The 22,754-nt window shown below is 42.2% G+C and overlaps 1 protein-coding gene across 16 annotated transcripts in view; it reads left to right on the forward strand.

The window, feature by feature from the left end:
• The window catches only part of KALRN (kalirin RhoGEF kinase), a 510,268-nt gene that overhangs the window by 198,101 nt on the left and 289,413 nt on the right, over positions 1 to 22,754 (forward strand). For all 16 annotated transcript variants that reach the window (XR_014158556.1, XR_014158557.1, XM_081869922.1 and 13 more), the window contains 2 exons: positions 14,508 to 14,582; positions 22,546 to 22,660. Coding sequence is in view for 13 of the 16 variants with exons in the window: in XM_081869922.1 (XP_081726048.1) it covers positions 14,508 to 14,582; positions 22,546 to 22,660 (190 nt within the window). In the remaining 3 variants the exon portion in view is untranslated. The remainder of the gene's footprint in view (positions 1 to 14,507; positions 14,583 to 22,545; positions 22,661 to 22,754) is intronic.

Raw genomic sequence — 22,754 nt, forward strand, 5'->3', positions numbered from 1 at the left:
TGGTATTTTTAGGACTCAGTTTGAATACATGTGCAAAGTACAGTAAATCTGAATATGTATATATACGAAAAGCATCTGTAATTGTGAAATGATTAATATAGTGAAGAAATAATCTCTTGAGCACCACGGCTCAACATGATTGTGCATGTATCCTACAAAAGTGTTACGATTGTGCAACTTGTACATGTGTTGTCTCTGTGCAGAAGTTTGGGTGAGTGCATGGCAGTTAGGGATGGGACTGATGGCTGGAATTACAATCCTTTTTCACCACATATTCTTTATCCTGGGAATTTGGTTAACTGACCACACCGTAAATAATGCTGAACTTTGAGTGCAATCGTTTTGCAGTTATTTCCGGACATTTCCTAGTGCTTGATTGGCATCAATTTTTAAAATAGTAGAGGTGAATAGTAATAACACCAGTGTTTTATTAGCTTGCCATTAGCTAATTAGCTAGTTGCCATTAGCTAATTGTCATTAGCTTGCAGTGTCAGGACCTCCATTATTCACCTCCAGCCTTGGTTAGCAGAATCTCAGACTGTCTCTGTTCCATGGTCTTGTTTACCCTATTTGTCCCTGGACTATCTGAAGCACTTGTAACATATACACAATGGCATTCTGCTGTGGAAACATGTGCACCAAAATACCTCCTCACATAGAAGCCTGTCTGTTTATTAACATCCTTGGAGGCCCTACTTCCTTGGAGAACAGGCAGGTAGCATTCAGGTATAGGGCTTTCTTGAGTTAAAAACAGTGTCCTGATTATTGGGATGCTCCCCCCAGACTCGACAAACCTAGACAGCATCTTAAAAAGTAGAGACATCACCTTGCCAACAAAGGTCCGTATAGTAAAATCTATGGTTTTCCCAGTAGTGATGTATGGAAGTGAGAGCTGGACCATAAAGAAGGCTGATCACCGAAGAATTGATGCTTTTGAATTATGGTGCTGGAGGAGACTCTTGAGAGTCCCATGGACTGCAAGAAGATCAAACCTATCCATTCTAAAGGAAATCAGCCCTGAGTGCTCACTGGATGGACAGATCGTGAAGCTGAGGCTCCAATACTCTTTGGCCACCTCATGAGAAGAGAAGACTCCCTGGAAAAGACCCTGATATTGGGAAAGATGGAGGGCACAAGGAGAAGGGGACGACAGAGGACAAGATGGTTGGATAGTGTTCTCGAAGCTACCAGCATGAGTTTGACCAAACTGCGGGAGGCAGTGGAGACAGGAGTGCCTGGTGTGCTCTGGTCCATGGGGTCACAAAGAGTCGGGCACGACTAAAGGACTAAACAACAACAACCCCCCAGACTCACTTCTTTGAGTCCTTCTCTTCCACCAGCTCATGGGTTGCCCATCAAGGCTTTCCCTAGCATTTACTGAGTCCTCGGCCTCCCTATTCTTCTCCCTGTTGAAATTAGGCTTGAATTTTTTTTCTTTTTTTCTTTTTATTGTTTCTCTTTGTAATCTTTAAAATTTGAATAAATACCATTTTTTTAAAAAAAGAAATTAGGCTTGAAGAAAGCCTTTTACTGGCTTCAGTAGAAGGTTTTTTTCAAGCCTAACATTTTATCTCCTTGAAGACTGCAGCTGGAGAGGGATGTTAGGTTTTTCCTCTTTAGGTACATTCTCTAGGATCCACATTAGGCTTGGAAAAAAGTGAGAACCCCAGCCTAATTGCAGGTGGGGACAGAGGCTATGTGTGCATGACTGGGGTGTGTGTGTGGTGCATGCATGAAGCCCACAATACTTTCTGCTGCTTGCAAATGTGCCCACAGATCCAAAAGTGTTAGCTTTTCCTAATTCGAATATTAAATTAAACCACTTATCTGGCTGAGATAAGAACAGTTGTCATATCGCTGCTATTGATGGTTAGCTTTTTTTATTTGATTGCAGATTTTTTAATAGTTTGTAAGCAGCTTTGAGGACAAACAAAGCAGCTCTTTTACATGGTAGGGGCTTGGACTAGGTGACTTTCAGGGTCCCTTCAAATTCTACAATTCTGTGATTTGTCTTGGTGGACTGTGGCATATGAATGTTTTAAATGAATAAGCATATCGAAAGTTGGAGTTTCTGGGACAACTTCAAGGGCAGCCCCGTGTAGAGCGAGTTACAGTAGTCAAGCCTGGAGGTGACCGTCACATGGATCACTGTGGCCAGATTAGGGTGGGAAAAGGTAAGGGACCAACTGTTTGATACGGCGGAGATGGAAAAATGCCGCCTTTGCAGTAGCTGTAACCTGTGCCTCCATGGAGAGGGAGGCGTCGAAGGTTACACACAAACTCTTGACAGAAGGCACATCACAAGTTGAGCCCCTGCAAGAGATGGGAGTTGGCCCCCCAACCCCATGCCGTCCTGATGCAGCCAGAGGACCTCTGTCTTCGAAGGGTATAACTGCAGCTGGCTCCCATGCAGCCATCCAGCCACAGCTTCCAGACATCTAGTCAGTGTGTTTGGGGCTGATTCAGGATGCATAAATTATTTGGTGTTCATTCTCAAAATAATCTTGTTAGGTAGATCACTATTATTAACCCAAAAGTGGGACCTGCGACAAAATGTTTTCTGTATTCTGATCTAATAAGAGTACTTCTGTTCATGTTTTTAAGGATCAGTCCTGCCCTCCTATAAACCACCCTGTTCTTCCTTTCCACAGTGTTTCCTTTTCCTGCTGATAGTCAACATACCATACCATGTCTCCTGGGCATGCTCAGTTTTAGGTTGTTCTAAGTCGTCTTCTATTTTTACTTTCCTTTTCTTTCTTTCTTTCTTTCTTTCTTTCTTTCTTTCTTTCTTTCTTTCTTTCACAAAACTGCTGCACTCACCACCTGAGTTTACTATTAGAAGGAATGATGATGTAAATACCAGGAGAGGCTCAAAGTTGCTTGCCTAAGACCAACTTGTTAATTAATGCTAGAGGCAAAACTTAAACTTGGAACTTCCTGATTCCAAACTCAAGTCTTCTGGTCACTATGCTATTATCAGCTCTCATTAATTTCAGCTAAGATTGTTGAGGACTATTGCCATAAATGAAGATTGTGCTACATATGTGCTTGGTGTATTGTATCTTCATTGTGTTGAATCTAGATAACAGGATTCTTAATTCAGCCTATAATCTAAATATTCTGGCAATATAAATTATTCAGTTAGTCATCATTAAAGACAATGGTTCTTAAATTGCCCTCCAAGAAGCTTTTTCTTGAGGGAATGTACAATTGATAAGATAACTGGTGTGTGTGTGTGTTTTATAGTATATTACTAATTTATGTACTCAGCTGAGCAATTTCCTCTGTTGATTTGTTATTGCATAATCCAGAATCTATGTTGGTTGACATCATCATGGTTTCTGTTCTATTGGATACATGAGGTATGCAGAATAGTTGGATCAATTTATATAACCAGTAGAATCGGGCAGTAAAGTTGTTTTTGGACCGTACCATTTCGAACTGCATACTGGGGGCTGCATGTTTTAATACTCCCACACTGTGGAAGAAATCCCCCTACCAATAGATAGCATTCAAACATGTAGCTTCCCACCTGCAGCCTGAAATAGTACAGTTTAGGAAAAGCCTGTTACCACAATTCTGCTGCTTATATAAATTGGCCTTAAGATGCCATGGTGTTGTGTGTGGTTTTTTTTCATTCTCAGTAGTCATTCCCCCCCCCGCCCCCGATTTGTAATTTAAATCAATAATTTGAGAGCTTATGAGTCATGATTTTGAAGACTTATCTTTGGCACTACCGAGTCTTCTGGTCACCACAGATGGCTGGAAGGCTCAGCTGGTGAGTGGGAACTTGGCACAGTTCTGACATGCGAAATTGTCAGACTAACCAATTAGACTAATAAAATATTCCAATTTCCAGTGGCACTCCTCTCCATGAAAACATTTCCAACACAGCTCTTGATGCCTCTGAATAAGTTTGTTTTACTTTAATGGCTAAATAATGTGTCGACATTTAACTAGAACCATGTTAAAGAAATTATGGGTGGTCATGAAACAGAATTATGTGCTACAACTTTACTTTGTGGAGGAACATTTTTAAATACTACCTTGTGGAATAATAACAAGTTTCCTTGGTATTTTTCTTTCTCCTGGCTGCTTTTTCTTAATTTCTACAGTGTAGTGTGATGGGTTTTTTGTTTTTGTTTTAACTGAATATATATATATATAAAACAGGTATTGATTTTTTTTAAAATGTATAGTAGCGAATAGGGTGTGCTTGGAAAATGGCTTTGTAATCTAGTTGTTCAAGTACAATTAAGAATAATACAAAGCCTTGAAGCACTTCATTCAGCCCTGTCCTCCTTGTGTCTTGTGGACAAGCTAGATGGTCATTTCACCACAGATGTCATAGATCTATATGGCAACAGCTTGCTCCCCCTGGAGATCAGTCAAATTTCATTAACCTGCAACCAGTTCTTTGTGTGGCTCAGAGGAGCTCCTTTTAGTGAAGAAAAGCCAATTTGCAGAATTTAAGCAGTAGTCAATTTAATCTTGTTACATATTCCCCCACCCCCTGCCTTCTGTAAGCAAAGCATGTTTGGGATGAAGAGCGTATTATTGCTAACTCTGGTGCTCCATCCTTCAGTGTAATAGGATATACGAGATGAAATTACACACATGGCTTTCTGCTTTAGACCTCAAGACAGTAGACGAGTTGGTTTTTCTTTCTCTTTTGCAGTGTATTTTCTAGGTTGCACTTCTTCATAGTCTAGCAGGGAATTGACCAAGCAAGGGAAGAGATGAGTCCCTTCTTTTCCATCAATGTTTTAACCAGTTGGCTGAAGTGACTCAATTTCCCCATCATTCTGGGCAAAATCAGGTGGCTAATTCTTTTATCCACCTTCCATTGGAAATCTATGTAGACCTGGCCAACTCCTGAACTGAGTATCAGAAGCCTTTGTTGTTCTTAAGACTACTTTGTGAGATCCTATGAGCCACACTGGCGGGTGTGTATAATAAAAATAACAAATACAGTGGTACCTCTGGTTACAGATTTAATTAGTTTCGGGGTGCCGTGTGCACCCCGAAAAATCTGTAACTAGAGGTGCCGCTTCTGTGCATGCATGTGTCACGCAGAGCGCTTCTGTGCATGTGCACAGCACGCAGAGCACTTCTGCGCATGCGAGAGCGGCGAAACCCAGAAGTATACACTTCTGGGTTTGCCATGGCCGTAACCCAAAGATTCTGTAACCTGGAGGTTACGCAACACTGTAATAATAATAACAATACAGTCATACCTCGGGTTACAGACACTTCAAGTTGCGTTTTTTTTGGGTTACAGACCGCCGAAAGCCGGAAGTACCGGAACGGGTTACTTCCGGGTTTTGGCGGTTGCGCATGTGCAGAAGTGCTAAATTGCACTTTGCGCATGCACAGAAGCACCGAATCACAACCCGCGTGTGCGCAGACGCGCCATTGTGGGTTGCGAATGCTGCAGATTGCTAACGTGCATCCCGCACGGATCACGTTCGCAACCCAAGCGTCCAGTGGGCGTTGTTCCACTGTTCAGATGTGGCCTTCATACAATAATTTACCAGTTAAATATTTGTAACATTAGTTTTAGATTTCCCTCCCTCCAAGTGGCCTAAAGAAGTGTGGCTTCCCTCACCCCAACACGTACACATGTACCACTACCACTGAAGTGTGTAGGCTGAGAAATAGTGACTGGTCCAAGCTCTTCCAGGGACCTTTATGATTGAGTGAAAATTTGAAAAAATCTGAAGGGTTATACCATTGTCTTGAGGTTTATGTAAAATGTGTACAAATATATAGAATCAAATAGATGGGCCAGCAGAATCTTTTAATTCAGAACCATTTGGTAGGATACTATTAAGGGCTAATATTAATGAATAAAGTGACAACCAGTGTGCTCTCATGGTTACAGGTCTGGACTAGGACTAGGGGACCTACGCCCACCATGAGGTCATTGGCATATTACAGATGTAACCAACAGGCCGTGTTCAAACCAGTGAAAGTGGAGGTAACCCAGGATGTTAACAGGACTGTTCCAGATTAAGTAGCATGAGTATTGCAGCCTGGGAGGCCTTCTGACATTTATCAGATAATTTCCCAAACCATTAGCGGCACTGGCATGGCAGCTTAACTAATTAACAGAACAGCAGGTTTGCAAAAGCAGGAGCAGCAAGATTAGGGCCTGGTGGCTACAGTGTAAAAATGCCACTGAAAAAGAATTGATCTTTCACAGCTAGCCTCTCATGATGTTTCTTTGGCTATTTACTGGCACATCTATGGGTCAACATATTTCCTGGTGCTGTATGCTGATGAACACTTGGAAGTTACAAGCAGCTTGGCTGTCAAAAGAGCTAAAAGCATATGGAAGAGTCAGGTGGCAAGATATGGAGCCTTTACAGACTGACAGTCATGACTCAGCCACCCGTAAAATGATTTTTCATTAATGTTTTAAAAAGTGTGTCAGGGATGTCAGAATATATAAGCAGCACACATAAATTATTTAGGCTTCTGCTTTCGTCTCTCTTCCTTCTTCCCAGCTCCTCACAGCTGATGTATGTAAAGTGTTCTAGTTTTGTTCAGATTTATACTGCTGTCTGGCAGATAATACTCATCACCTGTAAAATAGGGCTATTTCAAAAATGACTTTCTTTCCGTGAGCAAACAATCCATCCATGGGTCGGATTTGTGGTTTGAGAAGGAGCAGCAGAACAGTAAAGAACTTGGCAACAGTAGATATAAAGTATGAATAAATAAAGGTCAAAAATATCTCACCAGAAAAGGTGTGCTGGTGAGACACAGAGGGCCAAAGGAAAGAAGAGCAGTGATTTGACTGACAACAGGCTCCATTTTGCGTATGATAGTTTCATAATCAAAATCGATGGGAGAAAGTGGGATGGCTTTGGGGTGTGGCTTTTATTATTTACTTGTTTAATTATTATATATTGCATTTTAATATTGTTTTGCTTGTAAGCTGCCCAGGATGTATTTATTGATGAATGGTTATATAGATTTAACAAACAATTGTTTTTAAATACACGTGCTTTGACATATTGCTGAATCTGATTTATTGGCAAAGCTCCCAGTTGAGTCAAAAGGCACTATACCAGAAAGAAGGAAGGGAATGGGAAGAAATAGTGAACTGGACACGTACCCTGTAAGCACAGAATAGTAAAATACATTTTGTCATACATTAACAAAAAGCGAAAAGGGGGTGTGGGTTTGAGCAGAATGTATCTTCATTTTAGCATGCAGGAGAGAAGGGGGATACCGGTTTTCATTTTGTTTTTAAAAGATTCTTTAGAAAATTGAAGGTCTCAAAGTGAAGGTCTGGCTTGGTCTCTAATTAAAGCTGCTTTCTTTGAGTCTCACATGAAATCTGCCTGGGAAGCAGATGTTTGGGTCATATGCAGCATATTGTTCTTTTGTATGCTCAGTATTTCAGGAAATACACCTCTGATGAGCCAAAGAAGAGGGTCATTACTCAATCAGCAGTACAGCTTTGCTGTATGCAGCGCATGTCAGAAAGGGGTGTGGTTTTCTTTGCTCCGCAAAGATAGATGACCCTTCTCCTTTAGAAAATATTTGTTACTTGGACCTGTATTGCATAGGTTGTGTGTCCAGTTCCTGATTAACTGAAGTGTTTAACCTTCCCTTCAGGGTTAATTAAATAAGTATTTTATAAGAATAAATCCCAAGGCCTGCCATCCTGCAGCAAACAACAATGTTGTTGAATTGCTAAGGCCTAGACCCTTTTTAGTTGCACCCTTTGTTTGCTTAATTAATATGGCAACATGTTGTTAGCCACAGCGTTCAGTTAAATTTAAGCAGAGCTGCAGCACTACTTCCCATTAGCAGAGTTGCTGCTGCTTAGAGGGAGGGGTCCTGTTGGAAGGTCAGACTGGTACATTTGCACTACACTGATTTCCCTGCCATCTCTCTCCATCCTGATAAGGGGCAGTGAGTTTGCTGATGGGAAGCCATGTGTGTACATCCTTTCCGCCAGCTGCTACTGAAAACAAAACTAAACTTTCAGCCAACTAGCTATAAACCTGCTGAGTTACATGCTACGACTATTCTTATCCCCTTCTATCCAGAGTAGTGCCTGAGGTTTTTGTTCTTCTGCATAGTAAGTTAGTAATATTCCCATTTTTGCCTTTTGTGGACATGTTGTTACAATTTGGTTAGTATGATTTGGTAAAATTCTTCAAGGTTTACACACCATTTGAGAGATCCCTAGATGTTAAATCTTAAAACATGGGAGTGTATGCTTCTTGTTTCTAATGTACAATGTAGATTAAGATGCTAAGTAACCTGTCATTTGACATACTCATGAGGATATTTTTGAGTGTGTTGGTTAAAGATTGTAGGATAATTATGTTTTTCTACCTCATATCTCTTTAACTTAAGAAAGGAAACATTTTTGGCTTTTACATGAAAACAGCACATAGCCAATGGATTTTAGAGCAGATGCCTTTGAGATGTTGTTGAACTCCAACTCCCAAGAACCCTAGCCAACAAGAAAAATGGGCTGGCAAGGATGATGGGAGCTGGGGTCCTGCAACATCTTAGAGGCACTATGTTGGCTACTCTTGAAAGTATTCAGCAATGTGTAAAGGGGAAGCCTGAGTGGTATAAAAGGATTGCTAAATGTGTGGAAATGTTGGAGGGCATGCAGAGAGAGTTGTGTGTATGTGTGTCTCACAGTTATTTTTCATTTAATTTCTATAATGCCCACTATCAAATCAGATTTCAGGGCTGTATATAACATATGCAGACCACAATACAATTAATATTAGTATTATAAAAATACAACAGTAAAAGCACAAAGTGTTGAGGTGTTGTATACATTTTCAAATATCTGGGGTAAATAAGAATGTCTTAACATGGCATCTAAAAGCACACATATGGTCTGTTAACAAAGTTTTCATCAGATGCTTTCCATATGGCTGTTTCTTCTCATAGGGCAAGGTGTGGCTGTTGGCTTAAGCGGTGATATACAACATGTTGACATCAAATACTGGGATGCGTCTTTCTGAGAGGCCATGGGTGTAAAAAGCTTTGATTACATTTGCATGTTTTGCTACAAAGTGCTTTGCCTTTATCAAAGCCCTGCCTCTCCTTTAGCCTGCTCTCGAGCTGCAGGGCATCCATTGCTTTTGATGTTTGTACATTCAGGCACCACTTTTCAATCCCTGCCCTGCCAAAGGCCTTGTGTAAAGAATAACAATCTTAGCAATTAAATATAATACACACACACACCTCTGCCAGATTTGAGGGCTGCAGGAGGGGGGAATGGAAGCAAGAAAGGTGGATTTTTTTTTCTTTTTCCTTTTTACAAAAGCTGCTCCTGTGTGAAGAACCAAAAAGCAGGAAATCTCAGAGACAGGCCTTTCCATTAAAAAAAAGAGCCCAAAGTGCTGGCTCTCTGACAAGCCTTGGCAAAGGGCTTTGAGTCTTTGGAAAGCCTCAGCTACCCATATGTCTTGAAATGGGAAGGATGTTACAGCAAGTGGTGGCGATGTATAATTAATAGAAGGAAGGACGGGACAAGAAAACTGGGAGAAAATATTAGTCTTGGATCAGGTCTAAGTAATGCACACCAATGGCATTAATCTTTTTCATCTGAGAATAAATTTCAGCCATAAAGTGAATATAGCCTTTGTCTTAGATGGAACAAACGGTTTGGCGTATGGGGCAGTGGGATTTAGTATACTGTGCAGATGGCCTGTTTGGTTTCCATGGTTCTAGGGAATGAACTCTTTTAAAAAGTTCCCCAGGAAAATGCCTCAAAGCACAGAGCATGTGACGTGTGCTTTGTTGTACCTCATGGTATGCAAAGTCTTCCTCAGTTCAGTGGTATCCATAGCAGTTTGGAAGCCAAGGTTTCCTGTCAGTTATAAAACAATGGAAGCATATATTTGCAATACAGCACTGTTCATAAGTACTCACATTCAATATTCAAATTCAGTGACATTTAAAAATATGCAGGGAACTCTGTTTCTAAGTACTAGCTCACTTGGCTATGTGATCAGCTGAAATACACAACATAGCTTGTACTGGGCTGTGTCATTTCTGCCTAGGCGCTCCTAAAAAGCCTTCCCTGGGTCCAAAAACTACTGTATGGTTACAGATAGCCCTGCTTTGGGCAAGGTGCTTAACCTTGTGGCTGTGATTCAGCTGCAGTTGCTCTTGGAAGAAACTGATAATCTAGACCCATTCCAGTCAGGGCAGGCCCAGTCTGGTAGCAGAATCAATTTTGATCCCCCTGACAGATTACCTTTATTAGGGAGAGATGGGGGCGTGTGATCCTGTTACTCTTATTTGATCTCTCAGTGGTTTTTGATACCACTGACTGTTGTATCCTCATGGACTGACTTGGTGAGTTGGGAGTTAGAGGTAGTGTGGTCCCACTCCTACTTACAGGGATGGTTCTACAGAGTAGCATTGGGGAATTGTAGTTGGAAGTTGTGCTATAGGTAGTTGTAACCAACGTCTAGATGAAGCCATTGAGAATGGGCATTGGGAGAGCTATAATGACCTGAGTAGGGGGTCTGGCAAAATTAGGATGGAGACAATTAGTGGTTGGCCAATGATGACCCTTGGGACCCCTTCCAACTCTACAATTGCGTGATTCTTTAATCCTGGGGTGGGATCCAGTGATTGAGGCAGATCTTTGCCTAAGTTGGAAGTGCCTGAGGAAAGAGATCCTGGAGAGGTGGGGAGAGGGATTCCCCTCACCCTGTTTCATCTCCCTATCTATCCCCATGGCACAAGGCAGGGGCACCACTTTCATCCCTGGAGCTGTCGGAGTCTGGTTCTGGTGCAATCCACTCTGCTCATTGCACAGCCAACTCCACCTCCAGAGTTGTCAGAAACTATGCCGAGTCCCACCTCCCCAGGGGAAGCTGCTACCCTGCCTGACCCACACTTCTTCCATGGGCTAAGAAAGCAGTGGAGAAGACAACAGCAGCCTTCTACCATCATACAGCCTTCTTGCAGCAGTGGCTCCACAGTCAAGGCAGTGAGGGAGACTGAGGCCTACTGCTGCATCCCAGGCCAGGACTATGTAGCCAGAAACATAGAGAGATTCCACATGTTTACCTGTGAGAAACAGGTGGCTGTTCCGTCTAAATTATTCAATGACTAAATATTTTGGCAGTTTTAATACACTCAGAATTTGTGAGTGAATTACACTAGCTATCTTTAAGGCATATAAAGAAGCATGTTTTGAGGAGAATAGGGTTGAGTGAGGGTGGTGGGGCTTGAGGAGCTCATCAACACCCCTCCCCCCCCAAAAAAAATTAAGCCCTGGACCCAAGAGTCTCTTTATGCGAGAGGTGCTTTGGTGCCATTTAATCTGCTTTTTAGAGCTTCAAGTGAAATTCTGTAATAATGAACATGTTGTTATGTATCATTGTGGCCTGCTCCAGCAGTTCAGCTAGGCAGATAACTTCATCTCCTCCTCACAAAATCTAAACCTCTTGCTCCATATCTTTCTTAATAAAACCTCTCCTCGGGATCACTCCTCCCAAGACACACACACACACACACACACACACTCACACACGATTTCCACACTGCCTCTCCACAAATTTCTCTCCCACTTGGGGTTTCCTTCAAAGATGTATAAGGCATACCCTGACTTTACTTATGGTACCTTTAAAATAAGGCCTACTGAGTTCGTGTGTGTGTTTCAGGCACCTCAAGCCCAAGTGTTAAATTTTTGTGGAGAGAGCACGGTTGAGGTAAAAGTTCACCAGTTCAGGAGAAAATACATTTAAGGGCCCATTTAGTTAACAGCTATGATACCAGTTTGGATTGAAAGGGAAGCTTTGGCTTTCTTAGTAATGCTGTCTAGGGGAAGGCCCACAGGAACTTGAGGTACCATCTAGAAGATTTTGGGGTGACTCAAAAGGTACGTTTTTCAGGGGAAGTTGTTAAAAGTCTGCTGGAAATTATCACTTTTGTGTTTGCCACTATCTTCAGAATTGTGAATATTACATAAAGTTTTTGTTTATTTAATGGTATTGTGGTTTTATATTGAAACCTCTCCTGAGGTAATATATGACAGCATGCGCGCTCTCTCTCTCTCTCTCTCTCTCTCTCTCTCTCTCTCTCTCTCTCTCACACACACACACACACACACACACACACGAAATGTCTAGTTGTCCATTTCTCCTAAAGCAGAGGAGGTTGCTTAATATTTTATTATTTGCATGGCAGATTCCTGCCAGAGCCTGACATTTTTTCCAAGGGGTTTGGCGTCACAATTTCTGCTTTTGGCTTTGATAGATAGTGGTGCTTCTACCACCTCAGGGGTTAGAATAGATTTGTCAGATTCAATATGGGACTGGGTGCTGTTTACCACAGCAGAATTCTAATGGCAGAAGTTATACCTGTTTTAAATATTAGCTTTTATATAACAACATCACTACAACAACAAAAAGCCCCATCTAGCAGCTCAAGAACATAAATACCCCTGCAAAATAGGGCTGATCGCACCTTGTACTGCTAATTATGTCAAGGTAATCCAAACTGTGTTATTTGCATAGGCTTTGCAGAAAACAAATATGTGAAAGTTTGGGGGCAAGCATGCTTGGAAAAAGTATTTCCTTTTTATGCTAACTTTCATATTTTCAGTTAAAAAAAAAACAGAAACGCCTATCACGTTAGTCATGCCTCATTAGAAAGAGAAAAGTATACTCCTGGGCTAAAAGACTTTTATTTCAGGTTAGTGGACGGAAGTGGCTTCTAATCATTGGCTTCATCTTCTGTCCTACATCTTTCGGTTTAAAGCTAAGAAAAGTTATATTTCTTTGTCTTATCATAACCTTTGTTGTCTTGACAATGTGGGTGGATTTATTACTGTATAGTTCTTATCATGTGGGAGAGCATGTATTGTTTGCTCTTCTGTGCACCATAGCAACCAAAAATGTGACCTCCTTCAAACTCTCAAGCAACAGCTGAGCAGCTTCCAGTCTGCCAAGGAATGACTCATTCACCTTGGCAGAGAGCAGACATGCTCCTGGTTTTGGAATGGCAGGAAATCTTTACTTCATTGGCCTTCCTAGGGAGGACAAAGTAATGATTTATTAATCCAATTCCTATATGAAGAGGAAGCTCCAAGGCCAAATAAACAAGACACCATACAACACATTTGTTTGTAAAGAGTGCAGCAAATTATATTTCAGCCAGTGCTTTTTTTCTGGGGGGACGCAGGGGTACACATACCCCTAAACATTTTGTGAATCTACGGTAAGTTTAGCCTCGTTGAGAGGCAGTATTTCAATATGAGTAGAAAAACGAGAGTACCCCTTGAATTTTTAAAGAAAAAACAACAACACTGATTTCAGCTATAAGAAATAATAACCCATTATTGGAACCCCTCTTTGTAGCATTTATGTGGCCATCTACTGTACATGAGTTGCTATGTAACTTCATCAGCTGCACTGAGCACATTCTGAAGCTGGGTGTATTAATGGATATGTGATGCAGAGGCTACCCATTTTCAGAACCATATTCAGATATTTAGAACCATATTCAGCAGTGGGCAGGCATAAAAACCCAGCTGCTTTCTTTGTAAAAAAACCACAATAACAGGATGCAGGCAAGACAGACTTTGTCTTCATTGTCTTCCTTAAGTTCAAAGCTGAGATTGCTGCAGGAGGATGTGGATGTTAGAGCAGCAACAGTTTCATGACAGAAAAAAATGGGTAGGCGCAAAGCCCCCCCCCCCATGATATTCTAAAACTGGGATCCCCAATGTGTTGACACAGTTCAAGCATGTTTACTTGGAAGTAAGTTCCACTGGATTTGAAGAAATTTTTGTTTCAAGTAAATGTATTTTTGATATGACACCTGAGCTCCACCTGTACGAGTAATTCCTTTCACTTTGCTGAACATGTGGATTAGGCAGTATTTTGCATTTGCACTACATCAGCAAAATAGCGGTATGCCTACATGGGGGATGAGGGTTGTCTTTCTGGTGTACATTTCTTACGCAAATATTGGTCACTTGTTATCTGTATAGAGCCATGACATTTTTCATTTTGGCTGCAGCCATACTTAGAATGGAATTAGGTAATGTACTTATAGTTTTGATAATTTATGGCAGCTGTAAAAATTAGGAAATGCCAGTGTTGTTAATTAGTTATATTACTGAATGCTCAGTTTCATATGAGAAATGATTTTATTTTGTTATGACCTGTGGGTTTGTTTTGTTGTTGTTATATCTTTTATATTAGTCACTTACTCATTTCTTGTTCCTGATATTGTCATGACCTGACAACAGTGATAATGAATAGAAGCTTGTGCAGTGCTTTTTGTACGTTTTGACAGATATCATGCTGCCTTCCCTTTTTATTTGGAAGAAAATTAGTGTTGGAGAAAAGAATGTTTTCTGTATTTCCATAGCTTGATCTACAAATTGTAGGCAATCACTTGTGGATTGGGGCAGTCTGGAACACATTGCAAGCACTGTCAAAGGCAGACTCCTTTCTAATCAAGACATTCCTATTTTCTTCTCGTTTTTGCAGGATCTTTCCGAAATGATGGTTTAAAAGCTGCTGATGTCCTTCCCATACTAAAGGAAAAAGTTGCCTTTGTGTCAGGTGGGTTCATTACTCTTTTCTTTTTGAAGTGTGTGAGCACATTGCACCAGTGAAAGTTATATAAGTATAGCAGCAATATATAACAGAATATTACGGAATAGATTATAATCTGTTTGCTAGATTTTAAGCACAACTACTCATCATTCGGTCCAGTTGTATTCTTAGAGACTTGCTTAGTTAGGGAAAGGCCATAACTCAATGGTGGGGCATAATGTTTTGCATGCAAAAGTTCCCATGTTAAATCCCCGGCATTTTCAAGCAGAACTGGAAAGACTCCGCTGGAAACACTGGAGAACCACAGCTAATCAGTGTAGATCATACTGAACTAGTGGTCTGAGTTGGTATAAGGCAACTTCCTAAGTGTGTGTAGGATTGCAACCTCATTCACTTATTGGGTCACTGATTTAAATGCAGTAATTTAAGAAGTACTGTATTTTTCGCCCTATGGGACGCACCGGCTCATAGGACGCACCTAGTTTTTTGGGGGGGAAATAAAGGAAGAAATTTTTATCCCCCCCCCAGCCACGGATGTCTGTCCGAAGCGCGGGGCGCTCTGCTTTGGCGTGCCCCGCGCTCCGTGCAGCAGGCTGCTATCTGCAGCCTAGGGAGCCCTGCGGGAATTCCCGCAGGGCTCCCTAGGCTGCGGATGTCTGTCCGAAGCGCGAGGCGCTCTGCTTCAGCGTGCCCCGCGCTCCGGGCAAGCAGGCTGCTATCCGCAGCCTAGGGAGCCCTGCGGGAACTCCCGCGGGCTCCCCAGGTTTGCTGATAGCTTCCTGAAGCCTGGAGAGCGAGAGGGGTCGGTGCGCACCGACCCCTCTCGCTCTCCACGCTTCAGCGAAAGCCTGCATTCACCCCACAGGACGCACACAGATTTCCCCTTCATTTTTGGAGGGGAAAAAGTGCGTCCTATAGGGCAAAAAATACGGTAATTTTTGTTGCTGTCAGTAATTAAAGGTGGTGGTATATGGTTTTACAGAGAGCTGAAACACATTCAGGATATTTTCAAATTTCAAATTTGAGTTCCAGTGCCATGTTAAAACCAAATGTTTGGACAGAATTTGAATATGAGAATGTTAACTTTCTGAAAACTGCATGATGGCTTGGCATTATATTTATAAGTTATACTTTCCATTTTTGATTAGTGTGTTCTAAAAACAGTTCATGAGGAAGGGAAAGGCAACTGGCAGGAGGCAGAGTAAAAGTAGAAGACCTTCATGCAAGGACAGGGGATTCAGAACAAGTGATTAGTGATTATTGAACAAAACAAAAAGGTTTTAAAGGGTGACCAGGTGCAAAAGACGCATCTTCCCATTTATACGTAATAGAATTGTGCAGGACCACGTATAATCACAGCACTGGGAAACAAACAAACAAGATTAACTGAAGTTGTCCATCCACCACCTAGACCAGGCTTCCTCAAACTCGGCCCTCCAGATGTTTTGAGACTACAGTTCCCATCATCCCTGACCACTGGTCCTGCTAGCTAGGGATCATGGGCGTTGTAGGCCAAAAACATCTGGAGGGCCGAGTTTGAGGAAGCCTTACCTAGACCACAGTCTGCATAATTTGCTGTCATTGCCATCCCCAAGTGCTGTTAATGTTATAGCCATGATCATGGTGAGGATCCCTAGGTGAGGAGAGTTGCAGTAACACAGAAAAGAGAGCCAGTGTGGTGTAGTGGTTAAGAGCGGTAGTCTTGTAATCTGGGGAACCGGGTTCGCCTCCCCGCTCCTCCACATGCAGCTGCTGGGTGACCTTGGGCCAGTCACACTTCTTTGAAGTCTCTCAGCCCCACTCACCTCACAGAGTGTTTGTTGTGGGGGAGGAAGGGAAAGGAGAATGTTAGCCACTTTGAGACGCTTGAAGGGGAGTGAAAGGCGGGATATCAAATCCAAACAGAAAAAGTCAGTTACAGTATATGAATTGGCTCTTGCCCTTAATTGCTATTAGAAATACTGCACCTTTTGTTTTGAGGTGTGAATGGATTTCCAGTTCAAAAGGTAGATTTCATCATACCTTACATGTCACGAATCGCTTAGTCTGCAAGTAGAAGTCTGACCCAAACCTGTGCAGGTTGCACAGAATGAAAAGATTGCTCACTACTCTTGGTCAATGAATTCCTCTTCAGTTTCTTTAAAGAGATGTCAGAGGAAGACACTTGGGACATCTCAGCTTGCTTTGCTGCTTTGTCTCTGCATGGAAAGGCAATCATTTCTGACACAGCTATTTCAATAGCAGCCTTCCCTCTCAATGATCTGCAGACATAATAGGCAGAGCCAAGGCTCACCAGTGGCTTTTAAAAATGTAGGGCAAATCTTTGCAACCTATTGTGACAGTATAAAGAGGGTTATCCTTTAATATGGAGCTCAAGTGCTGTTTGTTTGCTGTGGACTGCATGTCTGTTGAAGAGATTTCACAGAACAGTCTGTGGCATACAACTGGTAGGAACTTGGAAGCAAAGTCTTTTACAAAGAAAAGTAATTTGGCCCACTTCCACATGTTGGTCCTTACCTTGCAGGATTTCCTCCATCTTTGTGTCCTTCTTTCCTGGTATACCCTTCTCTGTGACCATTGCTCCTTCCCCTATGTGCCCAGCTTGCTTAGAAGACTCCATCCCATCTTCCTTGTTGCTCCGTATATCAAGACACCTTGACATAATCAGAACACTGAAATTTAGTTCCTAAATGATACCTTTGCCTTTGTTTACAATCTATATACCAAACATACTATTTTTAGAAAGCCTTTGCCTTAACTTCTTAGTTTTCACTCCCAGTGGAAACAAAGCTGAAGTACTTGTACATATTCATCTTCTGGTATCCTTGCTTCTTTCTCCCCTTCCCTTTCTCCCCTTCCCTTTTGTTGGCTCCCCAACTATCATTTTAAATTGTAAGCTCTTTCAAGCAGGCATCTTACTTTTGACTTACCCTTTAAGGTAGGACCAGCCTGGAACATTTTGCTGTTTCAAACAGAGCCCCCAGTCCCAACCTCGCTGTGCCTCACTGTCATCTTCTGCTCCTCCTCCTCTCCCACCCCACTTCTGCTGGCGCACCTGGGTTTCTCAGTAGTGGGGGGACATGACCACAGCAAGGGGGCACAGCCACAGTGGCAGAGGAGCAGGAGCAGCAAGCACTCAGCAGTGACAAGTGCCCCGTGTCCCCTGTCCCCACTGCATTCTACTGCCACCTCCTGTTCCTCCTCCTTTGCAGCCATGCCCACCACAGCCACCAGTACACCAGGATTTCCTGGCTGTGGCGCTGGGGGAGGGTATGGACACAATGGGAGGTGTGTGACCAGAGCAGCAGAGGACCAGAGAAGGAGGTGGGTGCCCATCAGTGTGCAGCAGGCACACTACAATGGTGGTTCTGACCACGGGAGCCTGTGGGTTGATGGCACTATATGTATATTGTTAGTGAGGCCGTGAACAGATTTTTTGAGAGCAAGGATACTTGCTGGAAATTGCTCATGTGAATGTTATGTTCACATAAATTTGGCTGTGTTTGGTGTGTCTGTTATGAGGAATTAACCTTTGGAAAGATCTGGAAAGAATAAATGATGGCTGTTAAAGGGAAATGAACATGAGGAAGGAAATACAGAATGAACTGAGTGTCACAGTCTACACATTAAAAAAAATCCATGTGAGAAAAATCACATATGAAAAATATGTCATCTTTCCATGCACTCAAAATTAAAATTATTCAGTTGCTAATTAAAGACAGCTGCGAACATGCATATAGACACCAGAGGAGGGGAATGTTCCTAGGAGAGTATTGTCTCTGTGTGTGCCCAATTGCAGTCTTCAAAATGTGGTTGGTACTTAGGGCTGGCATAGCAGATTCTATCTAGCATCATAGAAACTCTCAGCCAAATAAGAAATGAAATAATCTCTTTGGGGTTTCTTTCTTATTCATCCATATGATGTGGCAGTTCATATAAAAATTAGTAGACTGTGGAGGCGCTGGCTACATTTTATTTTGCATATGTTTTAACAATAACCATAATCTAAACCAGAGAGGTAAGTACAGCTATTACCTGCCACTACGCCTTATGTAGTTTCCAGATGCCATCAAAGACATTCACCTGTTTCCAAGCTGAGGGAAACCTTAAATGCTTCTCCTTAACTAGTTTGATCGGGGTTAATGAGGCCACATATGCTGACCAAGTAAATGCAGCTCCTTTCTCTCGGGGCCAGTAAAACCAGAGAGGAATCAAACTTTCACCCATCTGGATTCTGTTTACTCAGAACCTGCTGAAATCTAGACAAGAATCAAAGCTCATTGAAAATCCCCCTGGAATCTGCAAGGACTTCTAGAGTAGCCCCTGGAGTCTCTCACAAGGCCTGCATATATCATGAAATCCAATCAGCCACCATACCTTTTTAATTAACTGTTGGGACTTTTATTGAAGCAGAATAAGTTCAACAAGACAAGTTAAATAACAGGGTCAGGGGTGGAATTAATAGAATCTTAAGAGGAGAAAGTCATAGAGATATTGTGCCCATCAACAACTTTGGAGTCAAGTTTTCAACCTTCCTCCACTGGCCCTGCCCCTGTGCTTATAATAACAGCCTGACCTACAGAAATTAATTGAGCAGGTGAAGTTTTTTCTACCTCAGGAATGAGTTTATGTGTGATCTAAGTGAGTTGTATTGTGGGGTAATAAGTAGTATGTTGAAGCAGGGAGGAATTGATAGCTTCTCTGAATGCTGCCTTGGGCTCCTTGGATGAAGGACAGGATGTGAATGTGGCAAATAAATAAAACAGGTATGATGCCTGAAAATGCTGACCTTGGTTCAGAACAGCCCTGTGTTTAACCAGAAGGTGTTTAGAATCACCTGCCAACTTTACCTTTACTTTCACAAGCTATGCTGATCTACAAAAAGTGGATGATACAGTTGGCAAATGTTATTGATTTAAGATCACATCCAATAAATCTGACACTGAATAACATCAGATTAGTAATACAGTGGTACCTCAGGTTAAGAACTTAATTCATTCCGGAGGCCCGTTCTTAACCTGAAACTGTTCTTAACCTGAGGTACCACTTTAGCTAATGGGGCCTCCCGCTTCTGCTGTGCCGCCGCCATGTGATTTCTGTTCTCATACTGAAGCAAAGTTCTTAATCCGAGGTACTATTTCTGGGTTAGCGGAGTCTGTAACCTGAAGCGTCTGTAACCTGAAGCATCTGTAACCCAAGGTACCACTGTAGTAATAATTTATTATTACAGTCAAAGACCAGTTCAGAAGCACAACTGAGACTGCTTTCAGATTCATAAATTATGCCAGCTTAACTGGAAAATAGTGGGTATAGCTTAATCTGCTTAACTTTTGTACAGTGGTACCTTGGTTGTCAAATGGCTTGGCTCCCGAACAAATCAGCTCCCGAACGCCGCAAACCCGGAAGCCAAACGTTCGCAAACCCGGAAACCGAACATCTGATGCGGCTTCCGCAGCTTCTGAGTGCAGGAAGCTCCTGCAGCCAATTGGAAGCTGCGCCTTGGTTTTCGAACTGTTTCAGGAGTCAAATGGACTCCCAGAATGGATTAAATTCAACAACCAAGGTACCACTGTATACTCCTCCCATCTGAATGGGTTACCTCAGCCACTCTGGGCAGCTCCCAACAGATTAGAAAAAGTGTGATACACCAGACATTAAAGGCTTCCCAATACAGGGCTGCTTTCAGATATCTTCTAAAATCTTCTAAAACATTCCCTTGACATCTGACAGGAGGGAGTTCCACAGGGCGGGTGTGACTACCAATAAGGCCCTCTGGCTGGTTCTCTGTAACTTCACTTCTTACAATGAGGAAACTGCCAGAAGGCCCTTGGAACTGGACCTCAGTGTCTGGGCTGAACAATGGGAGTGGAGATGCTCCTTCAGGTATACAGGGCCTAAGTTGTTTAGGGCTTTAAATGTCAACACCAACACTTTGAATTGTGCTTGGAAATGTACAGGGATCCAATCTAGATCTTTTAGGACTGGTATTATATGATCCCAGCAGGCACTCCCAGTCCCCCGTCTGGCAGCCACATTCTGGGAAGGGGAATATCATGTTAAGCTCCTTGAGGGGAAACATAGGACATAAATAATAGAATCATAGAACTGTAGAGTTGGAAGGGGCCCCTAGGGTCAAATAGTCCAACCCTCTACAGTGCAACCCTCTCAATATCAACTAAAGCATCTATGACAGATGGCCAACCAACCTCTGTTTAAAAACCTACATAGAAGGAGAGGTCATCACCTTCTAAGGAAGTCTGTTCCACTGTCAAGCAGCTCTCACTGTCAGAAAGTTCTTCCTGATATTTAGTCGGAATCTCCTTTCTTGTAACTTGAAGCCATTGGTTCTAGTCCTACCCTCCAGATCAGGAGAAAACAAGCTTCCTCCATCTTCCATGTGACATCCCTTCAGATATTTGAAGATGCCTATCATATCTTCCCTCAGTCTCCTCTTTTACAGGCTAAACATACCCAGCTCCTTCAACTGTTCCCCATAAGGCTTGGTTTCCAGACCCCTGATCAACTTGGTCGTCCTCCTCTACACACATTCCAGTTTGTTAATATCCTTCCTAAATTGTGGCACCCATAAATGGACAAAGTATTCAAGGTGTGGTCTGACCAAGGCAGAATAGAGTAGCATATATGTATTTTTATACACACTTCCACCTAATATATGCGTTTATACCATCAGAAACTATGAGTTACTGATACTGTATGTATCAAAACCAAAAAGTGGGAAGGACAAGCAACCAGTTCCCTAATCTAGAAGGAGCTTACAGTAGTAACCTGTGTGTTGGCGTGGAACCTTAGAGCCTCCCCCTGACACCGGCAGCACTACAGCTTAGCTGGATGGGGTAGGGCAACTGTGAGGTTGGGGCTGTGTTAGTGCACTAGTGTAGCCAATCTGGTGCTTCTGCCAGTGCGCCCACATAACCCCAAATTGACTGGCCTAAGCTGTGATGAGTAATAACCCTCAAACACATCCAAAACCTGCTTCTACAGATCCATCTCTTATTATCCAGGATAGATGGAACTACAGATTATATGTTAAGGTTTCCATGGAAATCAGCAAGAGAAAGGTTGATTCAGTTCCCATTAAAAGGGTGCAAATTGCTATGGATTAAACATAAATTATCTCAGAACAATTGTGCTCACCTGGCATGGTTAGGTCTGTTGCTAAGGCCAAGCAACAAGTGTGCGTGTAACCTATAATTCAACTTAAAATCAATGCCTGCTCATTATGGAAATTTTTGGAACAGCTTTTGTGTGTGTGTTTTTCCTCATAAAGGCAAGGAGCTTTAAAACTATGAGCCTGCTTCAAAAATCACAGAAAAACAAATATTCCCTGTTGGTGGGAAACTTCCTAAATAACATATTTTAAAGGTTGTGTGAAGAGGCATAGGACTCAACCTTGTAAAATGTCAGCACACATCAAAATCATTCCCCCATTAAAAAAAATGGGAAAACAACTGCATATTTCTGGAGTTTGCACAACTGTTCCCTTCTTTTTTTAAAAAAACAAAAACAAAACTATGTTGAGGAAAGCAGAACAATCGCTGGCTAAATGTGTCAAGATAAAAACTGGATAACATCCTCATTTGGTCTTCCTGTAAAATATGAGTGAATGACGCATGACAATTCCCCCAATTAATGCCTTTTCTGCCAGTATTGTAGCTTCTCTAGAATCTTTGGGATGTGTGATTAATGCAAGCCCAGTGAAGCTGTGTATACCCTTGAACTGTGGGCACAAATTCATAGATTTGTAGAGCATAAGGCAACAAGCATAAGGCAACTCCCACATTGTAACCCATTTTATGTATGATCACCAGCATGTCCACTGAAGTAGTATGGAGTGAGTGGAAACATTGATGATGAAACTGCTTCTCAGTCATTTGAGTCTGTCAGCTTGGCTCATATAATGTAATGTGCTTCCTGGTTAATTTTCTAACAACCCGTTATTTTCCTGCAGGTGGCCGTGATAAACGGGGAGGTCCCATCCTGACATTTCCAGCACGCAGCAATCACGACAGAATAAGGCAGGAAGACCTTCGGAAACTTGTGACTTACTTGGCTAGCGTGCCAAGGTAAAAGTTCAAAAGAAATGCATTGGTGGGGAGGATATGTTCTTGGCAAGCTGCTCACTTCCAAGTATTGGCCTTTGGTACATTTTTGTATGCC

This window comes from Podarcis erhardii (assembly GCF_964252035.2).
Source record: "Podarcis erhardii genome assembly, chromosome: 1".
NCBI lineage: Eukaryota > Metazoa > Chordata > Lepidosauria > Squamata > Lacertidae > Podarcis > Podarcis erhardii.